This window comes from Sebastes umbrosus, chromosome 22 (assembly GCF_015220745.1).
Source record: "Sebastes umbrosus isolate fSebUmb1 chromosome 22, fSebUmb1.pri, whole genome shotgun sequence".
Taxonomy (NCBI): domain Eukaryota; kingdom Metazoa; phylum Chordata; class Actinopteri; order Perciformes; family Sebastidae; genus Sebastes; species Sebastes umbrosus.
In genome coordinates this window covers 11114641-11138697 of record NC_051290.1, presented here as the reverse complement: position 1 = coordinate 11138697, position 24057 = coordinate 11114641, and the positions used below count along the sequence as shown (strand labels likewise).

The 24057-nt window shown below is 40.0% G+C and overlaps 3 protein-coding genes across 4 annotated transcripts; all 3 read left to right on the top strand.

Moving 5' to 3' along the window:
- The first annotated feature begins 3564 nt into the window (after positions 1-3564).
- LOC119482160 (L-selectin-like) lies at positions 3565-4432 on the top strand. The gene is made up of 3 exons (XM_037759580.1): positions 3565-3667; positions 3819-4196; positions 4428-4432. The coding sequence occupies exons 1-3, from the start codon at positions 3634-3636 to the stop codon at positions 4430-4432; spliced, it is 417 nt and encodes a 138-aa protein (XP_037615508.1). The 5' UTR covers positions 3565-3633.
- A 1185-nt stretch (positions 4433-5617) lies between these two features.
- On the top strand, positions 5618-8702 carry LOC119481391 (macrophage mannose receptor 1-like). The gene is made up of 2 exons (XM_037758260.1): positions 5618-5957; positions 7857-8702. Exons 1-2 carry the CDS (start codon positions 5657-5659, stop codon positions 8201-8203), a joined length of 648 nt encoding a protein of 215 aa, XP_037614188.1. The 5' UTR covers positions 5618-5656; the 3' UTR covers positions 8204-8702.
- Positions 8703-10921: 2219 nt separating this feature from the next.
- On the top strand, positions 10922-24026 carry LOC119481338 (protein mono-ADP-ribosyltransferase PARP14-like). 2 transcript variants are annotated; one of them, XM_037758154.1, is made up of 15 exons: positions 10922-11212; positions 13115-13278; positions 13786-15885; positions 16702-16938; positions 17072-17296; positions 17403-17469; positions 18107-18250; positions 18396-18455; positions 19209-19385; positions 19933-20071; positions 20176-20231; positions 21178-21897; positions 22013-22146; positions 22241-22418; positions 22770-24026. In XM_037758154.1, the coding sequence occupies exons 1-15, from the start codon at positions 11038-11040 to the stop codon at positions 23048-23050; spliced, it is 4857 nt and encodes a 1618-aa protein (XP_037614082.1). In that variant the 5' UTR covers positions 10922-11037; the 3' UTR covers positions 23051-24026. The 2 variants fall into 2 exon arrangements, with proteins under 2 accessions (XP_037614082.1, XP_037614081.1); XM_037758153.1 differs by having other exon boundaries at positions 13783-15885.
- Positions 24027-24057: the final 31 nt, after the last annotated feature.

Here is a 24057-nt window from a genome sequence, read left to right as displayed (position 1 = left end):
TGTCTTTTAAAGTAGTCCTGCTCAGTATTCCTGTCTGTTCCTACCAGGCTGCATGATCAGCTGTGTTCTGTGGAAACTGATTTACTGAGACTTAAAGCCCCCCTCCACTGTATTTTGGTATTTCTATGATATTTCATATTTATTTGCGTCATTTCCTGAATAAGTTGATAAACCATATTGTTTGCCAAAAGATTTTTGCCAAATAACCTAATTTTGTGCTCAAAGTAAAAAAAAAAGAAAAGAAGGTTGTTGGTAAAATGTGAATATGACGTATGACTACAGTAGGAGCTACAAGTCATACGTCACCCTCCAATCTGCAGGCGCTCTCATGTTTGTTTGTGTCTGAGCAGCAGCAAACTGAGAAATCTGTTTATCTGTCTGTCAGTTTGTCTTTCTGGTTAGTTAACTAGAACAACTTGTTGCATTAACTAACTGTGGGTTTTCATTTTATTTTAATTTTTTCTCCCCCTTACTTTAGTGTGTTTATTTTGTTTATTTTTATGACATTTGTGTGTGCGGTCCACCGGCAGATTTAACACAACACACCGACTGTCTCTCTCACTCGCTCTCTTCTTTACCTTCTCCTTCTGAAGGAGATAAATTAACGGAGAGCAGCCGATAAAAGAAGTTTGCCGGCCTTTAACAGGTACAAACTAGAAAACAAATTCAAAATCAAAGCGTATTTTGGGGAAAAATGACTCCAACAGTATTTTCCCCGTCGTGCAACACTGTGGGGATATTGATGAAATGAAAGTTTGAATCATTCAATTCTTATTCTTTTGGGGCCAAAAGTATTTCAAATGTATATTAAAGCTGCGAGCAGCGATGAACGGGCCCTCGCACCTCCCCGCGCGTCGGGGGTACTGTGGGACGCCATGAAAAAGGGCGTGGATAATGTGTAGGGGGCGGGGGAAACCATACCAATGAAACAGGAACTCTCTGCCGAGTGATATGACACCTCCCACAAGACTCTTCGACAAACGGTTCATGAGTTATGAAAGGGGGCGTGGCTAAGTTCTTGGGGCGGGGCTATGAGTATATTTTTGCATGTTCATGTCTTCAGGACTGGACCACCATCATGCCTGAGAAATTTGGGGCTGTTCGGACTATGTACAGTTGAGTTACAACAACTTCCTGTTTCATGGCGAATGGCTCAAAATGGCCGCCACGCCACGGTCAGGTCATTCAGTGAAAACTCACCATTTTGATAACTTTTCATCCTCAAGGTCTTAAGATGGTCCTGACCAAATTTCAAGTCGATCTGATTAAATCTGTAGGAGGAGTTTGTTAAAGTACACGGCCTATAAAACGCTAAAAATGGGCGACAATCGCACAATAAATTCAAGATGGCTGACTTCCTGTTTAGTTTGGGCATACCTCCAAGAGGCTTTTTTGTGCGTCTCCACATGTTACATCTGTCTGCCAAATTGAGCCATTTTGCAACACTTGAGCCCGAGACCCTTTAAAGGGACTGTTTGTAACTTTTTAAGCGTATAAATGTACAGGGTCGGTGTGGCCGGAGTCACTGCTCCTCTGCCTGCTTGCCTTCACTCACACAGCGCGCGTTCTCGCTGTCTCGCTCCACCTCTAGATGTGCATGCGCGCTCACTACACACTGCAGAAGTTATGGTTTAGCTCTGAGAATATCTAGTGAATGTACAGTGGACGTTTGTGCAGAAATAACTGCTGCAGCTCCTCCAGACCAACAGAGGTTTCCCGTGTCTTGTGAAGTGACGGGGCTCCGCAACGAGAAATGTTATCGTGTCCGACCGGGTGCCGGTGTCTCCCTGCGGGCGCAGTCAGGAGGCAATAACGTTTCTCTTCCTGCTTCAGCCCCGGCACCGACCCGCTTTTCCTGCTGCAGCAAAAGCGGGTCGGTGCCGGAGCTGAAGCAGGAAAAGCGGGTCCGCAGCGAGTAACGTTATCATAGGAAAAGCCAACACTAGGATCAGCATTGATTCATGGAGAGACCTTCGTCTGGTCAGCTAACATTACTGCCAAGCAGGTGAAATATAGAGTGATATTGTGGTTTGAGCTGATGTGTGTCGCCTCACTGTTTTGCGCGATGCTCGTTCAGGTATATTTAGAGCGAGCAAGTGCGAGCCCGACGCTGACTTTCGTTGACTTAACGGCCACAGCTGTCGCTGTTAACAAGCATTTCTGAAAGTTACAAATAGTCTAATAAGTGTGCCAAGTTTACCAACTTTTTGGGCATGGCAAAGGCCTCAAAAAGGCGATTCATTTTAAGAAAAAGAATAATATTAAACATTTCAGTTTCAATAGGGCCTTCGCTGGCCCGACGTTGTCGGTGCTCGGGCCCTAATAATACATTTGGTGTCTGCATTATACTGTTTAAATAGTTATTATTGAAGGAAAGAAGAAAAACATTGATTCCAACAGCTGATTCCAAACTTTTGAACGGAAGTGTAGCATTTTGAATTGATGCTTGTTAGACAGTCAGCAGTCCAAGGTCCACTCCTGTTTGTTTTCCATGGCACCATGTAAATGACCTCCGTCATAACTGATACAGACTTCTCCTTGTAATCTATGGTAGTGACGGAGATCTGTGTTTTAATATTCAAATACTGACAGTAAAGTGGCAACATGTAGAGCGTATGCAATATTTTATTGAGAGCAGTCTACATCAGCACGTCAACAAGAGACGTCAGAGACGAAGAGAGATGAAACCACCAGATGTAGGTTAAAACTCTGTTGAGGTTTCATGTACAGTACAGTACAGTATATATATGTATCATATACTTTCTATGCTTTATCATCAATAGATCACAGGTCTACAGTATATGAGTTGAACTGTTGATGCTGAACGGAGGCCAATTCATTTTGTGAATTTTTCATTTACCAGACTTTACCAGATTTTTATAATTTATAGTAATAGTACAAGGTATCTATGTTATCATTTGTTGTTTTGTTTTTACAAATGGTGGACACAATAACAGAAACACCTGAAAATATAATGCAATCGATTATTAAAATAAGGTCACGGTACAAGGTTCAGTTTTTGATGACATTGTGTCAGAGGTGTTTTGGTAAATTTTCATGACCGATTGCATTTTGTGAGGTGTTCCTGTATCACCTAATAAATCAACATTGACCGGCCCATCCACCCGACCTCCTCCCTACATGGCGTTCGCCGCTCTTTAAATTTTCTGGTTCACGATTACGTGAATTACACACAAATTGATTTTTTGGGATATACACAATCAAAGTGCATTACTTTTCGTAAGTATAGCTACAAATGGCGTATGAGACCAGCCTGCACTTTTACATTCATGACAGAAGGAATTGACAATAATTATGAGCAGCAAACACCAGAACATTACAAGCGTCTATACAGAAACATTTATTCTATGGTTCTTGTATTGCACTTTTCCTCATCCGTATTTTATTCAAATAAGTAACTCACATGGGCTAAAAAAAGCAACTTCATAGATGTGCATTGTTAGTTCTGGTTTGACTATGGTTTGCATATTTCCTACCATTCCTCTTCTTTATTAGACTAGTGAGGAAGAGTGATGCTGTATAACAGGACGAACAGTCCAGAGACAGGCTGTTATAATCATTGTGTTTGGTTCACTGCACACTGAAATATCAGTTTCATCTAACAGAGCAAAGATGAAGGGGAGTCTGTTTCTGCTCATTCTGATAGGTAAGTGGATCATCTGCTACTTAACTGTAACTATTTAACCGTAACTGCACTCAGAGCCCCATTTAAATGAAGGGGCATGATGTCATTTAATAATGAGATTCTTGTTATTCTATCACCACCAATACTGAATAATATTTATTTCTGCTTTTAGGTCAGTGCTCCTTCCTTGTGTGTCACCTCTATGAGTACCACTTCATTGAAGAGACAAAGACCTGGGAAGAAGCCCAGAAGTATTGCAGAGCGCATTACACTGACCTGGCCACAGTGTTTGACATGACAGACATGACAGCCATGAAGAGACTCCGTGGCAATAATCAAAGTGAAGCCTGGATTGGGCTGCGGAACCACCCAGATGCCGAAGGGACATGGCACTGGTCTCTGCCAGGAATGGAGTTCAATAAGAGCGAGACGAGATGGGCTAAAGGTGAGCCGAATAATATCGACCCTCCTGAGAACTGTGTTCGGATGGACCATCACGAATGGAAGAATGTCTCTTGTACTACTGAGAATCTGGAATTTATCTGCTATGGTGAGAACATATGGCTAATAATGCTATTATTATGTGTATACAGCATATCATCCTGTCTAACTATAGCTTTCTATGTGGACACATACCTCATAATTTTATATAGAATTAAAGGCCCAGTGTGTAACATTTAGGGGGATCTATCCGCAAAAATGTAATATAATATTAATAAGTATGTTTTCTTGGTTGGATAATCACCTGAAAATAAGAAACGTTGTGTTTTCGTTACCTTAGAATGAGACGTTTATATCTAATTTAGGGAGCGATTCCTCTTTTATGGAGTATGGAACCTGCCAAAATCAAAAATAAATGAATAAATATATAAATGACTCCATAAATAAATTAATATGTCATTAATTTTAGCGAAAATAACATTAAAAATAAATATAGCCTTTAATGAATTGATCAAATGTGACATATATTGATATTTCCATTTTAATTTGCTTCTTTATTTATTTATCTTTGTATTTATTCCATTATGTATTTACTCTTCTGTTTCATTTTCCCTTTTATTTATTTAAATATTTATTTTTTATACATTTTTAAAGGTATTTATTAATTTTTGCATTTATTTTTTATTTAGTCATTTGTTTTTTTAATACATACATACATTTAAAAATAAATATAAAATAAGTAAAGAATAAACACAAAAATAGATACATGAATGCAAAAATGTATTTAAAATGAATCAATAAATAAAAGGAAAATTAAACAAAAGAGTAAATAAATAAGGGAATTAATAATAAATAAAGAAGCAAATTAAAACATAAATATCAATTTACGTCAAATTTTGTGTCAATTCATTAATGGCTACATTTATTTTTAATATTATGTTTGCTACATTTAATGACATTTATTTATTCATTGAGTCATTTATTTATTTATTAATTTATTTTTGATTTTGGCATGTTCCGTCCTCCAAACTCTTCACAGAGTCGACCGCCATGTTTCTATAGTAGCCCAGAACTGACAAACCAAATACTGGCTCTAGATAGGGACATTCACGTTTTCACATTTTCACGTTTTCGCGTCAGACACCGTAGTTCTCCTATACGCTTGGGGCTCGGGAGTACTCAGTTACAATCTGCAACTTCACCGCTAGATGCCCAAACAACTATTAAATCCTAGCCTTTTATTGGCTTTTTATTTTCAAGTGACATTACTGCTTACTGTGTACACGAATGAATGCTCATTAAGTTTAAGCCTCTTTTTCTTTTATTTCACAATAAGTTCTGTGATAAACCTTATCATACCAAACACACTTTCATCTTGTAAATATGTGAATGTGCAGCGGAATCATGTTGAATTATCTAACATCATTGTTTCACCTGTTTTAAGTAAGAAAATGGGATTTTATTATGAGACTAAATTACTTGTAAAATTTGTATTTCTTTTAACTTTTTTCTGTTTATTCCACAGATGCAAAGCAACCCAATGAAAAATTCCATTTGATTAAGATTAAGATGACCTGGCCACAGGCTCAGAACTACTGCAGAGAACATCACACTGACCTGGCCAGTGGACTCCAACAGATAGAAGACGAAGAATTCAAAAAAGAGGAGACGCAGTCTAATAAGAGCTTGTGGATCGGCCTGTTCAATGACACTTGGAAGTGGTCAGATGAGAGCAATTTCTCTTTCAGAAACTGGGATCTGGAGTCTTTTGAAGATGAAGAAGTCAACAAGAAATGTGCTATGGCCATGTCAGATGGAAAATGGAGCTCCGATGATTGTAACAACACCAAACCCTTCTTCTGCTACAACGGTGAGTTTTGCAAAGGTCAATCTAACAATATTTATTAATTAAGCAATATAAAAAGAATAAATAAATAAGTATTCTTACTTATTTGGGTTGAATTTCATTCAGTGGTGAATATATTTATTCCAAAAACACAGGATTTCACATGTGGATTCTGTCTGTGTTCTTAGTTCAAGCCATAAATACTAAATCTAAAAAAAAACAACAACAACCAAAATATTATGACAATTTGAATATCAGTTAATCATGTCACAGTTACATGATCTATTCATCTTCATATGTCCCTTTTATTTTGTTAATCCTGTATATGTCAGAGACTGCGTTATAGATAGCCGAAGTCCCTCCCCTTCCGGTGGACCACAATGGGACCTTATTTCGGAAAAAATATGTACGGTAGTCAACGGTGAGAGACAGATATTTTTTATCCTGTTTCAATTGCTCCATGAATCGCATATAATGATGTTTTTCAATTTAAAAGATAATTTTGCAAGTCAAGAAAGTTAAGTTAAAAAGTTAAAAATTAAAAAAGTTAAAATTATCTTTTAAATTGGCAAACATCATATGTGTGATTCACGGTGCAGTTCAAACAAGATAAAAACATATTTGTCTCTCGCTGTTGACTACTGTTCATATTTTTCCCGAAATAAGGTCCAATGGTGGTCCACCGGAAAGGACGGGACTTCACCTCTCTATGACATTGCTAGCTCTAAAATAAAATGTCTTAATGCATTTAAAGATATTCAACATTAGCATCAAATATAGAAACAGTGATTTAAAGCTACTACCAGGAACTTTAATTTTGTGTTGATTTTGGCGCCCCCTGTGGACAAAAGAGGTAGTGTTTCCGAGCACCAGAGTCCCTTTAGAAAACCTCTCATTTTACAGCAGCAGAGTCTGACAGTCTTTGGTTGAGACTTTGTTTCCTGCATCCTGGTGACTTTTAAAGAATGAAAATAACAAAATAATAAGTACAATGCCACAGCATTTTTATGTTAAATATAGGCCTACTTTTAATTTTACTTAAGGAAAGGAAACTGACTAAATTGCGCCTCTGGCGTGGACTTGCGTGGATCTCTAGCATAAACTATTATTCATCAGTTTTTATTAATTTCATAATTTTTTGCCCCGGGTTGAGTATTTCTTTCTCTACTCCATTTCTCTCTAAATCACTCACTCACTGAAGGCTTTTTCAGACACAACACAACAACGGCACAACTGCGCTCTGAAACTCGTTATTTACGATAGCTTGCATCGCGCCACGATGGCCAACTTTGGGCACTGCAGCTGTATTGTCATCCGGGTTGAAACATTAGGGCTTATATATGCTGTACAGTGCCAGGTTGAGATGATGAAAAGGAAAAGAAGGTGTGAAAATTTGCCATAAGTTCGGAGAAATACAGGAGAGATGTGACCGGAAGTCACAAGCTCTGCAGATTTAGGCGAAATATGATGGAAACGACCACAAAGAAAAGGAGGAGCAGCTAGAACAACAAAGACTGTGAAACTGCTTATAAGTATTTATAAGCCGGTGGAAGGCGATTCTCAGAGTTGTTTTTTTTAATTTGCCAGTTATTTTTCTTTTCTTTTTTTTTCAATTCATGTGAGTCTCACAAGAAACGTGCTGCTCAAAAAGAGATGTGCCGATTTATGGATGCATTCAGGCAAAACATAAAGTTGTTAAAAGGTAAGGGACAGAATAGAAATGTTTATTATTTAAGGTAGATAGAGATTATATCAAAATTGCCTCTCAGCCTTGGTAACGTGTCCCACATTGTCCCACACAAACGTACCCTTTGTCCCACATTTGGTTTGTTAGGATCTGGTCACCCTACTCTCAACAACAGAGTGAACACCAATAAAGCTGCTGATGTGATCCTGTGTTTGTCTCCATTTCTACTATGACAGATAAAGTGATCCTGATCAATGAGAAAATGGAGTGGATGGAAGCCTTGAATTACTGCAGAAGCAACCACCGTGACCTGGTCTCCATCACTAACCCTCACCAGCAGAGATGGGTCCAAGAGAGAGCCAAGAAGGCCGTCTCTGAGTACGTCTGGCTGGGACTGCGCTACACCTGCAGTATGGATTCATGGTTCTGGGTCAATGACAACCTGGTCTGCTATGAGAACTGGGCCTCAGAGGAAAAGGCTGATAAGTGTGAAATGGCTGCAGCCATGGGCAAAGATGGACCGAATAAGTGGTTCAAAAGAGCTGACACTTCCACATTTAATTTCATCTGTGCTTTAAAGTAAGCTTTAAACCTAAATCACTGGTGACAGACTTTATATTTCTGCTGTATTTTTCTTGACTGCAACAAGTGACACTAGACTAGTATGTATCTGTTCTCTGAATTTATTGAATGGCAATATGGCAAATATTTAGAAATCACAACCCGAAGAGGGGAGAAACAAAATGACTAACAGACTTGTTACCTGCAGATCAGACATTGAGAGAAAGAGGCTAAACTAAAGTTGTGTTTTTCTTGTCTCCTCGTCCTGATTCTGATGAGAGATAACAACAAGCGGTTGTTTTTTAATGAGGATGTTGTCGTATTTTTGTTTTTAAAGTGTGGGCTTTTTATGCATCTCTTGAGGTTGTATTTTGCATCCCATCAGTGTGGTAGAGTAAGAGAAAATAGGAATAAATACACCAACCTGTACTGCTTTGCTATCGTTACTAACTTTGGAATATTTTAGGTTTAAGTTTGGGTGATGTTTAAAATATGTCAAATCATATATCTGTGATTATCATAACTTTGAGTTTTATGTAAAAAAAAAAATCTGATGCTGATTAAACTGTTAAACAATCGAGCAGTCCTCTGACACTTGTTTAATGTTCAACATTTAAAGTGATTGCCTTATTTTAGAATGTCATATGTGCCATGTCATACTAACTGGTATGGCCATTATCAAAGGGGTCACTTGACCTTTGACCTCCAGATATGTGAATGAAAATGGGTTCTATAGGTACCAACGAGTCTCCCCTTTACAGACATGCCAACTTTATGATCATCACATGCAGTTTGGGGCAAGTCATAGTCAAGTCAGCACACTGACACATTGACAGCTGTTGTTGCCTGTTGGGCTGCAGTTTGCCATGTTATGATTTGAGCATATATTTTATACTAAATGCAGTACCTGTGAGGGTTTCTGGATAATATGTGTCATTGTTTTGTGTTATTAATTGATTTCCAATCATAAATATAAATATACATTTGCATAAAGCAGCATATTTGCCCACTCCCATGTTGATAAGAGTATTAAATACTTGACAAATCTCTCTTTAAGGTACATTTTGAACAGATAAAAAAAGACGTGTGATTAATGTGTGATTAATCTATGGACAACAAACATGAACAATCATGTGATTAATCGCTATTAAATATTTTAATTGATTGACAGCCCTAATATTTATGTTACTCTACATATATTGTGTTATATATTGTAGCATTATGTACAAAATGTACATTTTTGCATACTCCTTTACTCCTTTTTGTGTTATTAATTGATTTCCAATAATAAATATATACATACATTCGCATAAAGCAAGCATATTTGCTTGTTGATAAGAGTATTAAATACTTGACAAATCTCCTTTTAAGGTACATTTTGAACAGATACAAAAAAATTAATTTGCGCTTAATCACGATCAAATATTTTAATGGATTCACAGCCCTAGTAAAAAACATGACAGGCTCTCTCTAGAGTCAGAAATTCTGTTTGTCCGTTCTGGACTACTGTAGAAAACATGGCGGACTCCGTGAAGAGGACCCGCTCCCTATGTAGATATAAACGTTCATTGTAAGGCAACGAAAAAACACTTCTGGTGAAAACATAGTTATGAATATTATATTTCATTTTCTGCTTGATCTCCGAAATATCATACACTGTTCCTTTAAGAAGTAAATTTACTTTCACTTTCGCCCATGTGAGGAAAGAGGCTCTGCCACATTCCTTTTGGCTTTGTTGAGTCAACAAGTAAGCCTGCAGAGAAATAGGAAGTGTTATTGCAAGTCACTGAATTTTTTTTTTGCTCTAGACGTCATCTATAAATACTGGAGCGCGCATGCACTTTAGTGATGGGAATTCCGTCTCTTTTTAGTGAGCCAGATCATTTGAGCTCAGCTCACCAAGAAGAGCCGGCTCTTTTGGCTCTCAAACGGCACTTCGTTTTACCACTTCTGCTTTTTATAATTCAGCCAAATCTAGCGCTGTTTTGACCTATGATTAGCGGGTGTGCACATATATCACTTATAAATCTACCAGGTCGGGATCCCATGCGCGCTCACATATACGCGCTTGCATGTGCGCGCTTGCGTGTGGCCGGAGTCTCTGCTCCTCTGCCTGCTTGCCTTCACTCACACACCACACGCGTTCTCGCTGTCTCGCTCCGCCTCTAGATGTGCATGCGCGCACACTACACACTGCAGAAGAGTTAGTATAACTCTGAGAATATCTAGTGAATGTACAGTGGATGTTTGTGCAGAAATAAATGTGGCAGCTCCTCCAGACCTGCAGAGGTTTTCCGTGTCTTGTGAAGTGACGGGGCTCTGCAGCGGGTAACGTTATCGTCTCCGACGGGGTGTTGGAGGGAGACACCGGCACCCAGTCAGAGACGATAACGTTTCTCTTCCTGCTTCAGCCCCGGAGGCTAGGATCAGCATTGACACTAGGATCAGCATTGATTCATGGAGAGACCTTAGTCTGGTCAGCTAACATTACTGCCAAGCAGCTGAAATATAGAGTGATATTGTGCTTTTAGCTGACGTGTGTCGCCTCACTGTTTTGAGCGATGCTCGGTCATGTCTATTTAGAGCGAGCACAAGCGCGAGCCTGACCCTGACTTTCGTTGACTTAACGGCCACAGGTGTCGCTGTTAACAAGCATTTCTGAAAGTTACAAACAGTCCCTTCAAAAGAGCCAGCTCTTTGAACCGACTCGTTTTCGACCAACACATCACTAATGCACTTGGTGGCATGAGACCGAGGCGGTGCGCTCAATGCGGTTCGACCGGTGCTTAGTGCGCTCTTATTCTCTTATACCAGCCTGCTGCTGCAGTATAAGCTTTATTATTAAGAGTTCACACTATGGAGGACCTTTACCAGTATCCTATCTTCTTCGAGTGTCCCAGTCTGGACGGAGAGCAAAGGAAGGCGATAGAGAAGTACTTCCATGTCCGTCGCAAGTCAGGAGGAGGAGACTGCGGATCGATAACAAACATACAAGATCAAATTTACAGCATCGCTTTTAATGAGCGAGACGGTGAGATATGAATGTTTATAGAATAGAAATGTTTAAATCTGTTCAATGTGGGTCCTTGTCGATGCTTTCTTTAAAGTGCGTCAGTGTTGCGCTGGTGAAAGTGAAAGTATGTCTGCACTGGGAAAACATTTATCTTATCATCGATTATTGTTGTTTTTTTTGTATTTATTTTTAATGAAAGAGACAAATATTACTGCTTGCAGAGCCTCATCCAAACTTTTTTCCAACCTTTTAACATACTGTAGGTCTATATATGAACTGTCACTGTCTAAATTTCAATGTCATTTTAGTTTCACATTTTTGATAGTAAATAGTTCATATGTGTGTCAACTCTATAATTTGTGAGAAAATCTCATAAAAACAAAAGGAATCAACAACAAATGAAAAAAAGATGTCGAGGCCTTCATTCCAGCAAGTCACTGCACCACAGCAAGTCACTGCACTGATATCTTCACCTCTACTGGAGAGTCATAGGGTATGGCACAGAGAGAGAGCTGCTGTAAAGTTTGATAGTTGAAATGATAAAACTGCACACAGGTTGAAAGTATGGATGGACTATGACACAGCCTGGGCTCCTGTGCACAGACGTATAATAAAAAGTGGTGGTGGTGGTGGTGGTTTTGTGCCAATGTGTAGTAATGCATCTCTTTTTGGTTGCATTTTGCAAGTCTTTGTGTTGTTGAATTTCTTTGCGGTTGTTTGTGTCTCTTTGTGGTTGTTTTGTGTCTCTGTGGTTGTTTTGCATCTTTTTTTGGTTGTTTTGTGTCTCTTTGTGGTTGTTTTGTGTCTGTTTGTAGTTGATTTTGCATCTTTTTCTAGTTGTTTTGCATCTCTTTGTGGTTGATTTGTGTCTTTTTGTGGTTGTTTTGTGTTTCTTTTAATTGATTTTTCAACTCTTTTTAGTTGTTTTGCATCTCTTTGGGTTGTTTTGTGTCTCTTTGTGGTTGTTTTGCATCTCTATCTGGTTGTTTTTGTCTCTTTGTGGTTGTTTTGTGTCTCTGTGGTTGTTTTGCATCTTTTTTTGGTTGTTTTGTGTCTTTTTGTGGTTGTTTTGTGTCTGTTTGTAGTTGATTTTGCATCTTTTTCTAGTTGTTTTGCATCTTTTTGTGGTTGTTTTGTGTCTTTTTGTGGTTTTTTTGTGTGTATTTGTGGTTGTTTTGCATCTCTTTGTGGTTGTTTTGTGTCTGTTTGTATTTGAGTTTGCATCTTTTTCTAGTTGTTTTGCATCTCTTTGTGGTTGATTAGTGTCTCTTTGTGTTGTTTTGTGTCCCTCTGTAGTGATTTTTACAACTCTTTAGTTGTTTTGCACCTCTTTGTATTGTTTTGTGTCTCTTTGTAGTGATTTTGCAACTCTCTCTAGTTGTTTTGTGTCTCTTTGTAGATGCTTTGCGTCTCTTTGTGGTCGTTTTGCATCTCTGAGGCTGTTTTGCGTCTCTTCCTAGTTGTTCTGCTTTCCTTTGTGGTCATCAATGACCATTTTGCATCAATTTGTAGTTGCTTTCTGTCTCTTTGTATTCCTTTTGTATGTCTTTGTAGTAGTTTTGCACCTCCTAGTGGTTAATTTGTGTCTATTTTCAACTGATTTTGTAACTCTGATGCCATTTTGCGTCTGCTTGTAGTTATTTTGCATCTCTTTCTGATTGTTTTGCATCTCATTGTGGTATTTTTTTGAGTATTGTAGATGCTTTGAGTTCCATTGTGTTCATTTTGCATTTCTTTCTAGTTTTGCATTGCTTTGTGGTCATTAATGACCATTTTGCACTTTTATTACATTTAAATACACACACACCTACACAAAGGCAGGGAGAGATGGTGGAGGATGGAGGGGCAACAAAACTGAAAACTAGTTCTGAAAGGCAAAAGGCCTATCTATCTAAGGTAATGTCTCTTTTCCTTTCTCAGCTCAGCAAAGAGTCCTGCAGAGAGCTGAACATGTGTTCAAGTTCGCAGATGGTCCTCTGGTGCTGACTGTGCGAGACAGCCCGGGACCTTCCACCTGCTCTCCCATCACTACCCCGACTACAAGCAAGTCACTTAGCCCAAAACTGGACTTAACTCCGTCACAGGTCAGTGTGGAAAGTCTTCTAAAATAACATAGACAACGGAAGCAGGTGGGTTGGGGGGCCGTTTCCCGGGTGACTTGGATTCTAATATAAGATTTTTTATAACCTTTTTTTTATGACATTTACCTATCACATGCATGCACTGTTGTTTTAGAACCATTTACAGCTCTGTTTGTTATTAGTAGAGAAATCCCCCAGGAGGGGCGCCAGACTTTGAAACAAATTTGTCGTGGCCAAATGACGTGATGCCACTGAAAAAAAACCTTTTTCCATTAGACTTACATTGGGAAAGAGCCGTCTGTATCTTGGCGGATAATTTTTTGTTTAGGTAAATTAACCCAATCAACAGCTGTTTCTAGAGCCGTTTCTAGCGGGCCTCAAACAGCTGTTTCTAGCACTGATTCTAGCGTGTATTAGACACTGTTATGGATTGAACATCAACAACTCTTTAAAACTGTTGTCATGCACTGAAAATCAAACTTGATATGATGTTCTGCTTTCCAACAGCAGAGACAGCAGTACGTTCTTACTTCAAGCCTGCAAACAAGTTATGAAGAATATGAGCTACGACCTGATTCTTACCTTCTACGTTACCTGAAGGAATGCCCCAAGGCTGGGAAAGAACTAGAGAAACAGCTCTCCTCTGTTGCCTGCTCGGCTCAGCTGTTTCCAGAGGAGGGGAGGGTTTTAGTTAGCTGTTTAGCTCAACTTGGTTCTGCAGATGAAGTTAGAAATTGGAAAGCAGAGGTAGACAAAGTCTTTGATGGCTACATGTGGCACTATGAGGCAGACCCTCACAAAGTTAAAGCTTTGCGTCAGTCCTGCAGCTCTCCTCAGACCACAGATGAGGTGAAGGTGTACATCGAGGCTGGGCTGGCTGTTGTTGTTGGGGAGTGTTCTCAGGTGAAAGCCAGGTTGATGGATGTAGAGGGCTCGCATTTTAAACGAGGGTCTCCTTTAAGAGAGAAGCAAACCAGCGTTCGTCGACTGGGTGAGGCCAAGCTTCGCCTCCTCTGGAAAGAGATTGAGCACAGTTTGGGGCGAGATTTTCCAGGATTGAAGGTCACGCAGGGAGCTGCAGGTCAATTACTTTTGGAAGGTTCTCTGGAGGAGATACTTAAAGCTGGAGATTGGATCTCTGATCAGGAGAAATTGGTCTTAGAAAGGACAGTTTCTGACAAGAGCACACATTTTCTGGCCTTCCTCAGGAAGGCTTATAGAGGTCCAGGGGTGCTAGGTGACTTTTTAGGGGTTGACGGTGACAAGTTGGAAGTAGAGTTACGAGACACAGAGCTACGTATCTTATCCCTTTCCACTGATAAACTGGATGATACAGAAAAAAAACTGCAGGTGAAATTCAAGGAAGTCAAGATTGATGTTCCTAACTGCTCCGCTGTGCCATCTGACCTTCGGGAACAGCTTAAGTCCAAGACAAATGAGATGAACCAAGGGCAATACAGGGCTCATGTGGTGTTTGGCTCAGACAGCACGGTGTGCCTACTGGGCCACACCAAAGAGGTTGAAGAGCTGAGTGAAGCTGTCATACAGTTTATTTTGGACCAGTCAAGCATAGAAGGCAAAGTCATTCTCCCTTATCCAGAACTGGTACAACTCTTACCAGAATTGCTTCAGCTGCATCATTTTGACTATTCAGGGGTTACCTTCCATCCTTTAACATCTTCCTTTCAGCCGACGGTGGCGCTGGAAGGCCCATCCGGCAAAGTGACTGAGGTCAGAAACAGGCTGGGTCCATTTCTGGACTCCATTGTTCAGGATAGAGTCACCATTGACCTGCCAGGAGCAATAAGGTATTTCGAAAGTCCCTCTGGAAGAGGCAACATCTTAAGTGTTGCTCATTCTCAGAAGTGTCTCGTACAGCTCCAAGAACAACCTCATGCTACTAGACAGATTTTGGCATCTGGTACAGGAGGCACAACAGTTGCTACCTACAGCCTTCGTGATGGGTTCCAGGTGCTAGTGTGTCAGGGTGACATCACCAAACAGGATGCTGATGCCGTAGTGAACGCAGCCAATGAAGATCTGGACCACGGTGGAGGGGTTGCTGCTGCGCTGAGTAAAGCAGGTGGCCCTCAGGTGCAGAAGGAGAGCAGAGCTTTGATAAAGCAGACCGGAAAAATCGCTACAGGTGATGTGGTGGTGACCACAGGGGGGAACTTAAAATGCAAGAAACTGCTGCATGCTGTTGGTCCTGTAGGTGGAAAATCAGGTGGCAGAGAAAGGATCTTACTGGAAAAAACTGCTCGGTCTGCTCTGGATTTAGCAGAGATGATGGAGTTCAGGTCTATAGCCATGCCCTGTATCAGCTCAGGGTTATTTGGGGTTCCTGTCACTGTGTGCTCTGAGGCTATTGTAAGTGCTGTTAAGGAGTTTGGCAGTCAGGGAGGGCGAAGTCTGAGCAGAATCATCCTGATTGATAACAGAGGAGAGGTGGTGAGGGCCATGCAGGAAGCATGTGACCGGCTTCTGCAAGGGACAAGTACCGGAAACAGTGCACCAAGTGATCTGGGGTTCCAAAGAGGAGCCACAGCTGGAGCTCCTGAAGATGGTGTCCATGTCGAGGTTGTTCAGGGAACCATCGAGACCCAGCAGGTGAGAAACTTTGCTGAGATGTTGTATGAATGTAAATTTTGCTACTTGATTCAGGATCTGATGTAGTTGCTGGGTACCGGTGTTTATTTGTATGCAGAGCCATTGCTACAGAAACTACTTTCGGGATAACGGGAGGATGGACGGAAACTGCCAAAATAAAAAAAAATTAAATGACTCGATAAATAAATAAATATGCTATCAAATGTACCAAAAATAATTTTGAAATAAATGTAGACATTAATTAATTAACAAAATGTGACATTCTGTTTTACTTTGCTTCTTTATTTGTTTACATTTGTATTAATTCCCCAATCTATGTGCTCTTCTATTTTATTTTCCTATTTATTTATTTGTATTAACTTTTAAATTTAGTTTTGCATTTTTTTTTATTCATTATTACATTTATATATTTATTTATTTCTACATGATTTTCCATGCATTTTCCCCTATTTATTTCATTAAACTTATTTATTCATGTATTATTTTCTTTTTACATTTCTTTATGCATTCTGCTTCACATAAATAAATACATGAATTTAATAATGAAAAAATGCAAATAAATAAAAGGTAAAATTAAAGTAGATCAATACAAAGGTAAATAAATAAAAAAGCTAATTAAAACAGAAATATCAATTTATGTCACATTTTTAAATTAATTAATGCCTACATTTATTTTTAATGTTATTTTTGATACATTTAATGGCATTTTATTTATTTATTTATTTATTTTTTTTAAATTTTGACAGATTCCGTCCTCCATAATCAGGATCATTTAAGTGCTAACTTCGATGAAATTGGATTGTTGTATTCTCCTAGGTGGATGGCCTGGTATCCCCTATGGTTGGCCATCATCCCCTCTCTACCCGTGTTGGAAACGCTTTGTCAGACATGGTTGGACCTCAGCTGACTGCCAAGTTTCATAATGAAGCAGGTGGAGCAACACTGCCTGGTGACACAGTCCTAGTGGAGGGCTTGCCTGCCCTTCGATCTAAAGGAGTGTTCTTCCTCAACCTTATTCCCTGGGACAATAACCCACATGGAACAGCTGTCCAGGTGAAATATTGTGTTCAGTAAATATGTCTTTTGTAGGTTTTTGTGCGACCAGGTTTCTCTTTTCTGTGTCTGCGTTTCGTTGTTCCTCCTCACTATGGGGTGTTGTAACCTTGATAATCGTTAACTCTTCTAGGCTCTGAAACATTGCATCAGAAAACTTCTGGCTTCCTGTCAGATCAGAGGCTTTAGTTCAGTTGCTCTCCCTGTGCTTGGGACCGGTGCAGTCCTGCGGTTTCCTCACAACATGGCATCCAAGGTTCTACTGGAGGAGGTCCGTGAATTTGAACAGAACCGAATCAGCAGAACATCTTTCCTGGTCCGTATTGTCATCCACCCCAATGACAAAGAATCTAGCAAGGTAAAGAACATGCAGTAGCAGTGCCTTGCAACAAAAAAGGAAGTGCAATAGTTTTTTTTGTTTTGCATGTGGAACTGAAATTAAACCCTTCACTTTGTCACTACAGGCCTTCCAGTCTGCCCAGGAAGCTATACATCTCAGAGGATTCACCAACGATGCTAACCCAGACCAAGGTTAGTCACTGTATCATGTTTGCTCTACTGGAAGGGCACCCTGGAGGGCACTGTATCATGTTTTCTCCATTTAAGGGCACCCTAGAGGGCACTATATCATGTTTTCTCCATTTAAAGGCACCCTAGAGGGCACTGAATCATGTTTTCTCCATTTAAGGGCACCCTAGAGGGCACTGTATTGGGTTTTCTCCATTTAAGGGCAACCTAGAGGGCACTGTATTGGGTTTTCTCCATTTAAGGGCAACCTAGAGGGCACTGTATTATGTTTTCTCCATTTAAGGGCACCCTAGAGGGCACTGTAATGGGTTTTCTCCATTTAAGGGCAACCTAGAGGGCACTGTATTGGGTTTTCTCCATTTAAGGGCAACCTAGAGGGCACTGTATCATGTTTTCTCCATTTAAGGGTGCCCTAGGGGGCACTGTATTGTATTTTCTCTATGTAAGGGCATCCTAGAGGGCACTTCATCATGTTTTATCTACCAAAGGGGCATCCAAGAAAGCACTTTTGCAGCATTATCAACCTTATATATACAGAGCCATTTGATTTGATTCAATGTGAATATGAAAATATGAATGCAGATTCAGTTGAAAATATTAAACCATAATTATGCTTTCTTTTTCATTGGCATTACTTTAGCCTCCTTTTATCGCCATGTCTCCACAACTAACAATGAGGTCACAGCCATGCTGGGTGGAGTCAAGCTTCAGATGGTCCACGGTGACATCATCCATGAGAGCACTGATGCCATTATCAACACAACTGACTTTACCAACCAAGCTGGTATGATTGATTTTCCAAATGTATTAATTGACTTTAAACATACATGCAGAGAACCATAGCAAATCAGACTGGTGTAATTTTGGGGAGTTTTGTATACATTATATTAATAGATTCTACAATAACTGTGTGTTCACAAACTCCACAGGTGTGTCTAAAGCTATTCTGACTGCAGCAGGGTCCAGTGTCCAAGCACAGTTAGCACAAGGTAAGCCTTAAGATGGTGCTGAAAAAATACTGTAAAAATATTTTTAAAGGAACAGTGTGTAGCATTTTCAGGGATCTATTAGCAGAAATGGAATATAATATTCATAATTATGTTATCATTAGCGTCTAATCACCTCAATCTACGAATTTTTGTGTTTTCGTTAGCTTAGAATGAGCCCTTCTTATCTACAGAGGGAGTGGGTCCTCTTCACTGAGTCCACCATGTTGCCCCACCATGTTTCTACAGTAGCCCAGAAGGGACAAACCAAACACTGACTCTAAAGTGAGCCTTTTGTGTTTTTTGTGTGTTACCTGAAGGCTACCGTAGTTCTCCGACATGCTTGTGAAACTGTGGTAACGTGAGCCGCAGAGTATAAAACGGTTTTGCACTCTGCGGCTCACGTTGCCACAGTCTTGGAAAGGTGAGGGGTACTCAGTTGGTTGCAATCTGCATCCACACCACTAGATGCTGTCAAATCCTCACACTGTACCTTTAAGAGGTTTTGGGGGGAATATTACCATGCACTCTCCTCTTTTGCAATTGTTTACTGGCATCCGATTGGAGAATTCGTGCGCAGCTCCTTATATTCACAGAATAATAAAGGATGGAAACACGCATTATTCACATTTCCTTTGCTGACCTTCTGGAAATTTTGTTAAAATGTGTGCTACATTTTGATACATTTTCACCACCCAACACATATCCAATATGATGATTTTTTTAAGTCACAAATGTTTTTATGTTTTTTGACAGTGGGCATTCCAGCAGACCTCATGTGCACCACAGGACCCGGGTTGCTTGGCTGCAGGGAAATCATTCATGCTAGTTTTAAGTGTGACCCTCAGATGTTTCGGAAGAATTGTAAAAAGATACTGAAGCAGTGTGAGAGCAAAGGCTACCACTCAGCGGCCTTCCCAGCTATCAATACTGGTTTGTACTGTGTGCATGTGTGTGTTTATTTGTATTTGTTAATTATGGTCAACGCCTAATATGTCTTAACTACCCAAATGTGGTAAAAATGTCTGGTTTACATCAAGTTTAAGGGTCATTTTGTATTTTTCAACCTGGAGCCTATATTCCCATGTTTTTGTGTCTAACTGACTAGTAGTGACAACAGTTTCTGAAACTGGTCCAGTATTGAGGGAGAGCGCTGTAGACGGCAGCTGTTCACGAGCTGCAATATAGTGCTATTGGGGCAAGTTGGCACCGTCATTTACATCCACTAAAAGTGCTTCTTTTCGCCATGACAGGCTCTGATTGTTATTGTAAGTGTCTGACATTACACATTTTTGGTGAACGTAACGTTACATTGACGCTTCAAGTTTAAAAAATTGTTGTCCCTATTAGTTGCTTAGATTCAAAAACATGTGAAAATAGGGTCCAGGTTGAAAAATACCAAAGCTTTTACAAAATAAAGGTGGCATCAATGGTGGCATTTCCATGTGGATTCTCAATCACTGTCTTTATATCCCATCAGGTATGGCTGGTATGGACTCCGTCAAAGCTTGTAAAGCCATGCTCGATGGCATGGCCTCAGCTATTACGGGCTTGAAACCAAATTCGCTCACACTCATCCGCATTGTCATCCTCCAGTCGTCGGTCTTCCAGGCTTTCAGGTCAGATATAAAGCTCACTCATACAATGGAATGGAAAGTTGCATTGTTTGATCAGTCTACAGGGCGTGTTTTTAAACTTCCTGTCCTGTAATATGTTTTTACAGATCAGAGCTGGAGAACCGCTTGGGACAACCAGTGGCTCACCGCCTCAACCTGAGAGGTTTGTTTTCATTTATATGGTTTGTAAATGTTGTACTTTGGGGATTACCAAAGGTATTAGCAATTATGCTCTAGGGACCTTGAATATCTGTTGCGACTTTCATGCCAATCCAACCAATAGTTTTCAAGATGTGTCCTCCAATGAAGAGTCACAAATGCCAACCTCGTGTGGTTAAAAAAAGACAAGCTGTGGCAACATAATTGTTTTATTTCTGTTTTTATACCTTTGCGACAGCGCAACCGTGGCCGGAGGCATTATGTTTTCAGGTTTTCCATCCATCCGTCCCATTATTATGATTGCATCTCAGGAACGCCTTTAGCGAATTTCTTCAAATTTGGCACAAACGTCCACCCGGACTCAACGATGAACTGATTAGATTTTGGTTGTCAAAGGTCAAGGTCACTGTGACCTTACGATTAGATAATGAGAAAGTTTGTGACCCGGCAGCTGTGTTGAGATAAGTTGAGGAAATACCAAGCACCGCCCACCAGCCAGAGCAAACTTTCTCATTTTACAGCTAAACAGTACACTACAAGATGTTTTTGAAAACATTTAAGGAGAGAAAATAGGCATTACATTAACAGAATATTGATTCATATTTTGATCGGAGTTTGTGAGTGATTGACAGCTACCTCCGTTGAATGAACAGCCAATAGGAGCGCTCTCTCTCTCTGAAATGACCTGTGATTGGCCAGAGTCTCGAGGCATGGGCTAGATTTTCTAAAGCCTGAAAACAGAGCCATGATAAGGTATAGAATTCTAGTTTTCACTCAGCACACTTGAATTACAATATGCTGAAAGGTTATTATAGAATTTTTGCCCAATGATGCCGAAAACATTCTGAAGCTGAAGCTTTAAGTGGGAAGGCTGTCTCATCTGGCCTCAAATCATTGATGTAATGACGTGTAACATCCACATTTGTTCTTTTTTTTTTTTTTTTTTTTAGAAAAAGCTAAACAAATTCTCAAGAAGTGTCAAGACAAGTGTTCAAGAACCTCCACAACTTCAACACCTCAAAGCAAAACCTTCACCTCCTCAAAGCCACCGCCGGCTGTGATCACTGTGATTAGTTGTGGTCCAGACACCATCAGGACCATCAGGGGAGATTTGGAGGGCGTCCTGCAGAAGCAGCTGGTAGAGAGAGAGGTGGATGTGCAGGATTTTTCCAGGCTAGATGCGATGGAGCTGGAGGCAGTGCAGGCCAAAGTTAAAGTCTTAGGAATAAGCCTGGAGCACAGGAGACGTCAAAGTTCTGACGGTGTGAACAACAGCAGAGCAGGAAACACAGCCAGAGCTGAAGCTAGAGATCGGTTGGGGTCAGGTAGAGAGGTGTATGTGCTGAAAGGCCTAAAAGAGGACGTGTTGAGCGTCATTGAGCTTTTAAACCGAGCAATTCAAAAGTCACTCTGCGAAGACCTCCAAGATAAAGAAGAAGCAATGGTGGCTCTCGATGTCCAGTGGTCGATGCAGGATGTAAAAAAAGTGTGGCACGAGATGAGCCTGCATGACAACTACATGCTGGAGGAGGCTCACATGAAGAAGCAAGTGTCTGTAGAAATGACGGCACCAGACGGCATGACGGTGACCGTAAACCTGAAGAAACAAGAAGCCACAAATTGGCTAACGGGCATCACGTACAAAGTGAAAAGGAGCGAGTCTGAAACAAGTATGTCACATTTTCTAGTTTTCAGCAACTTATGTTAAAACCCTCCTCTTTTTTTGAATTTGTTAAAAATGCCCAAACCATAATATTCATACTGTATATGTGACATCTACTTTAGCCTTAGAGTTGCCAACACAATGGGAACCTATGCACGGAGAAGTCTTTAAAAAGGTCGAGCTGCGGCCTAACTCAACGGAGTACCAGGCTGTAGCCAAGGGCTTCCTCAAAACGGCTAAATACAACATCCGCAAAGTGAGTATGATAAAACAAAAACACAGGTTTCACATGACGGTAGCATTAAAAACCTGCAGTGCAGAAGAAGTAATGGATTGTTTTCTGATCTCAGATTGAGCGTGTGCAAAACTTCTACCTGTGGCACGCCTATGCTTTGAGTAGGCAGCGTATACTTGCCAAGAATGGCCCAGCAGAACTCGGGGAGAAGCAACTCTACCACGGCACATCAGCAGAGTCCTGCGACTGCATTGAAAGGGACAGATTTAACAGGAGCTACGCTGGAGCAAATGGTAAGGAATGTTGTCACATGCCAAACTAAGCTAACCGGCTTCTGGTTGTAGACTATATATAAAGATGGACGACATGTCAGCTCCCCAAAAGTGAAGCCAAAACATCTTGATTGCCCCCTGGTGGCTGGCTGCAGTACAGGTCATAAAGCCCGCCCCCTCCATGTTAGCCGGGATATTTTAACTTCACTTTTGTAGAAGTGGAGACATGTCGTCCATCTATATATCCAGTCTATGGGCTGTAGTTTCATGAGAGTGGTGTCGATCCTCTCATCTACCTTTCAGTAACAAAGTGAAAAGTGTGTTGAACTACTCCTTTAAGTTGTGTCTTTTTCTTGTGTATTTCTATCATAGCTGCTGCGTATGGAAAGGGAGTTTACTTTGCAGTCAATGCAAACTATTCAGCAAATGGATTTTCCCCAGCAGACACGTCCGGCTTGAAGAGGCTGTACGTGGCTCGTGTCCTGACCGGCCGTTACACACTCGGTAATTCTTCCATGAAAGGCACCCCTGCCCGAGGCTCAGACCCCACCGACTGCTTCGACAGTTTGGTGAACAACCTGCAGCAGCCCGCCATGTTTGTGATCTTCCACGATGACCAGGCCTACCCAGAATACCTCATCACCTTCAAATGAGTAAAACTGATTGCAGGTTAAATAGTACCAAAAATAGTTGTACCTTAGAATGTGCCATACACTTTTACTCTCTGTTAATGTTCAATTTGTATTTTCCTGAGCAGATTTTCAGCCATTTTCATTTCCCAACAACACAGAAGCCCTTTTACAGTATTGTATAACAAAAACAACCAGATGTGGTCACAAATAGACAAGATAGTCAGCCTTGTATTGAAGGACAAAGCTGCACCCCAGAAACATGCCTCAAAATTATACTTTTCTTTTTTAGAAATCCTATTTTTCTGACTTATATGTGATATAAATTGTGATATAAAACCTGAAATATTCAATATCTTCCAAATCTGAAAGCAGTATTTGCAAATGTTATGTTATCGTAATGTAACTCCTAATAAGCGGTGTGTTAATTTGGCAAAGATGTTCTTTAAGGGTTATTGTGTTTTCATTTATTTGATCTCATTGATTGATACAGTACTTAAGAGAGAAGTATTTCTTTTGGTTAATTTTTTTTTTTTATTGATATACATCTTAAGTTTTAGCGCATTATTTATCCAATTAACTTTGATGGAATATTATGTAAAATATTATATATCTATATATACACATACATACACAATACATGCAAAAAAGAATAAGCCAACATCAAACAAGCAGGGGTTAAATCATCTGCACCATGATAATTGGTTATTTGGGAAGTACAATTTTTGATGCTAGACTTCCAAAAATATGTAGTAAATATATTGATTTAAAAAAATCAAATTAAATGATGACGATTTTGTAACAGAGGAATCCAAAGTAAAGATATTTCAGACATTATAAAAGTAGAGAGGGTTTTTCTTTGAACGGTGGCAGAGAATACAGGAGCGAATGAGCAGTGTCTGTTTTTGTAACCGTGCCATTTATTAACAATTTTAGAGGGAGTACACCTTTCTTAACAATGTAAAAAGATTTATAATTAAAAATGATTTGTAAATTATGATTTCTGTGGTTCATTATGAAAAAAAAAAAAA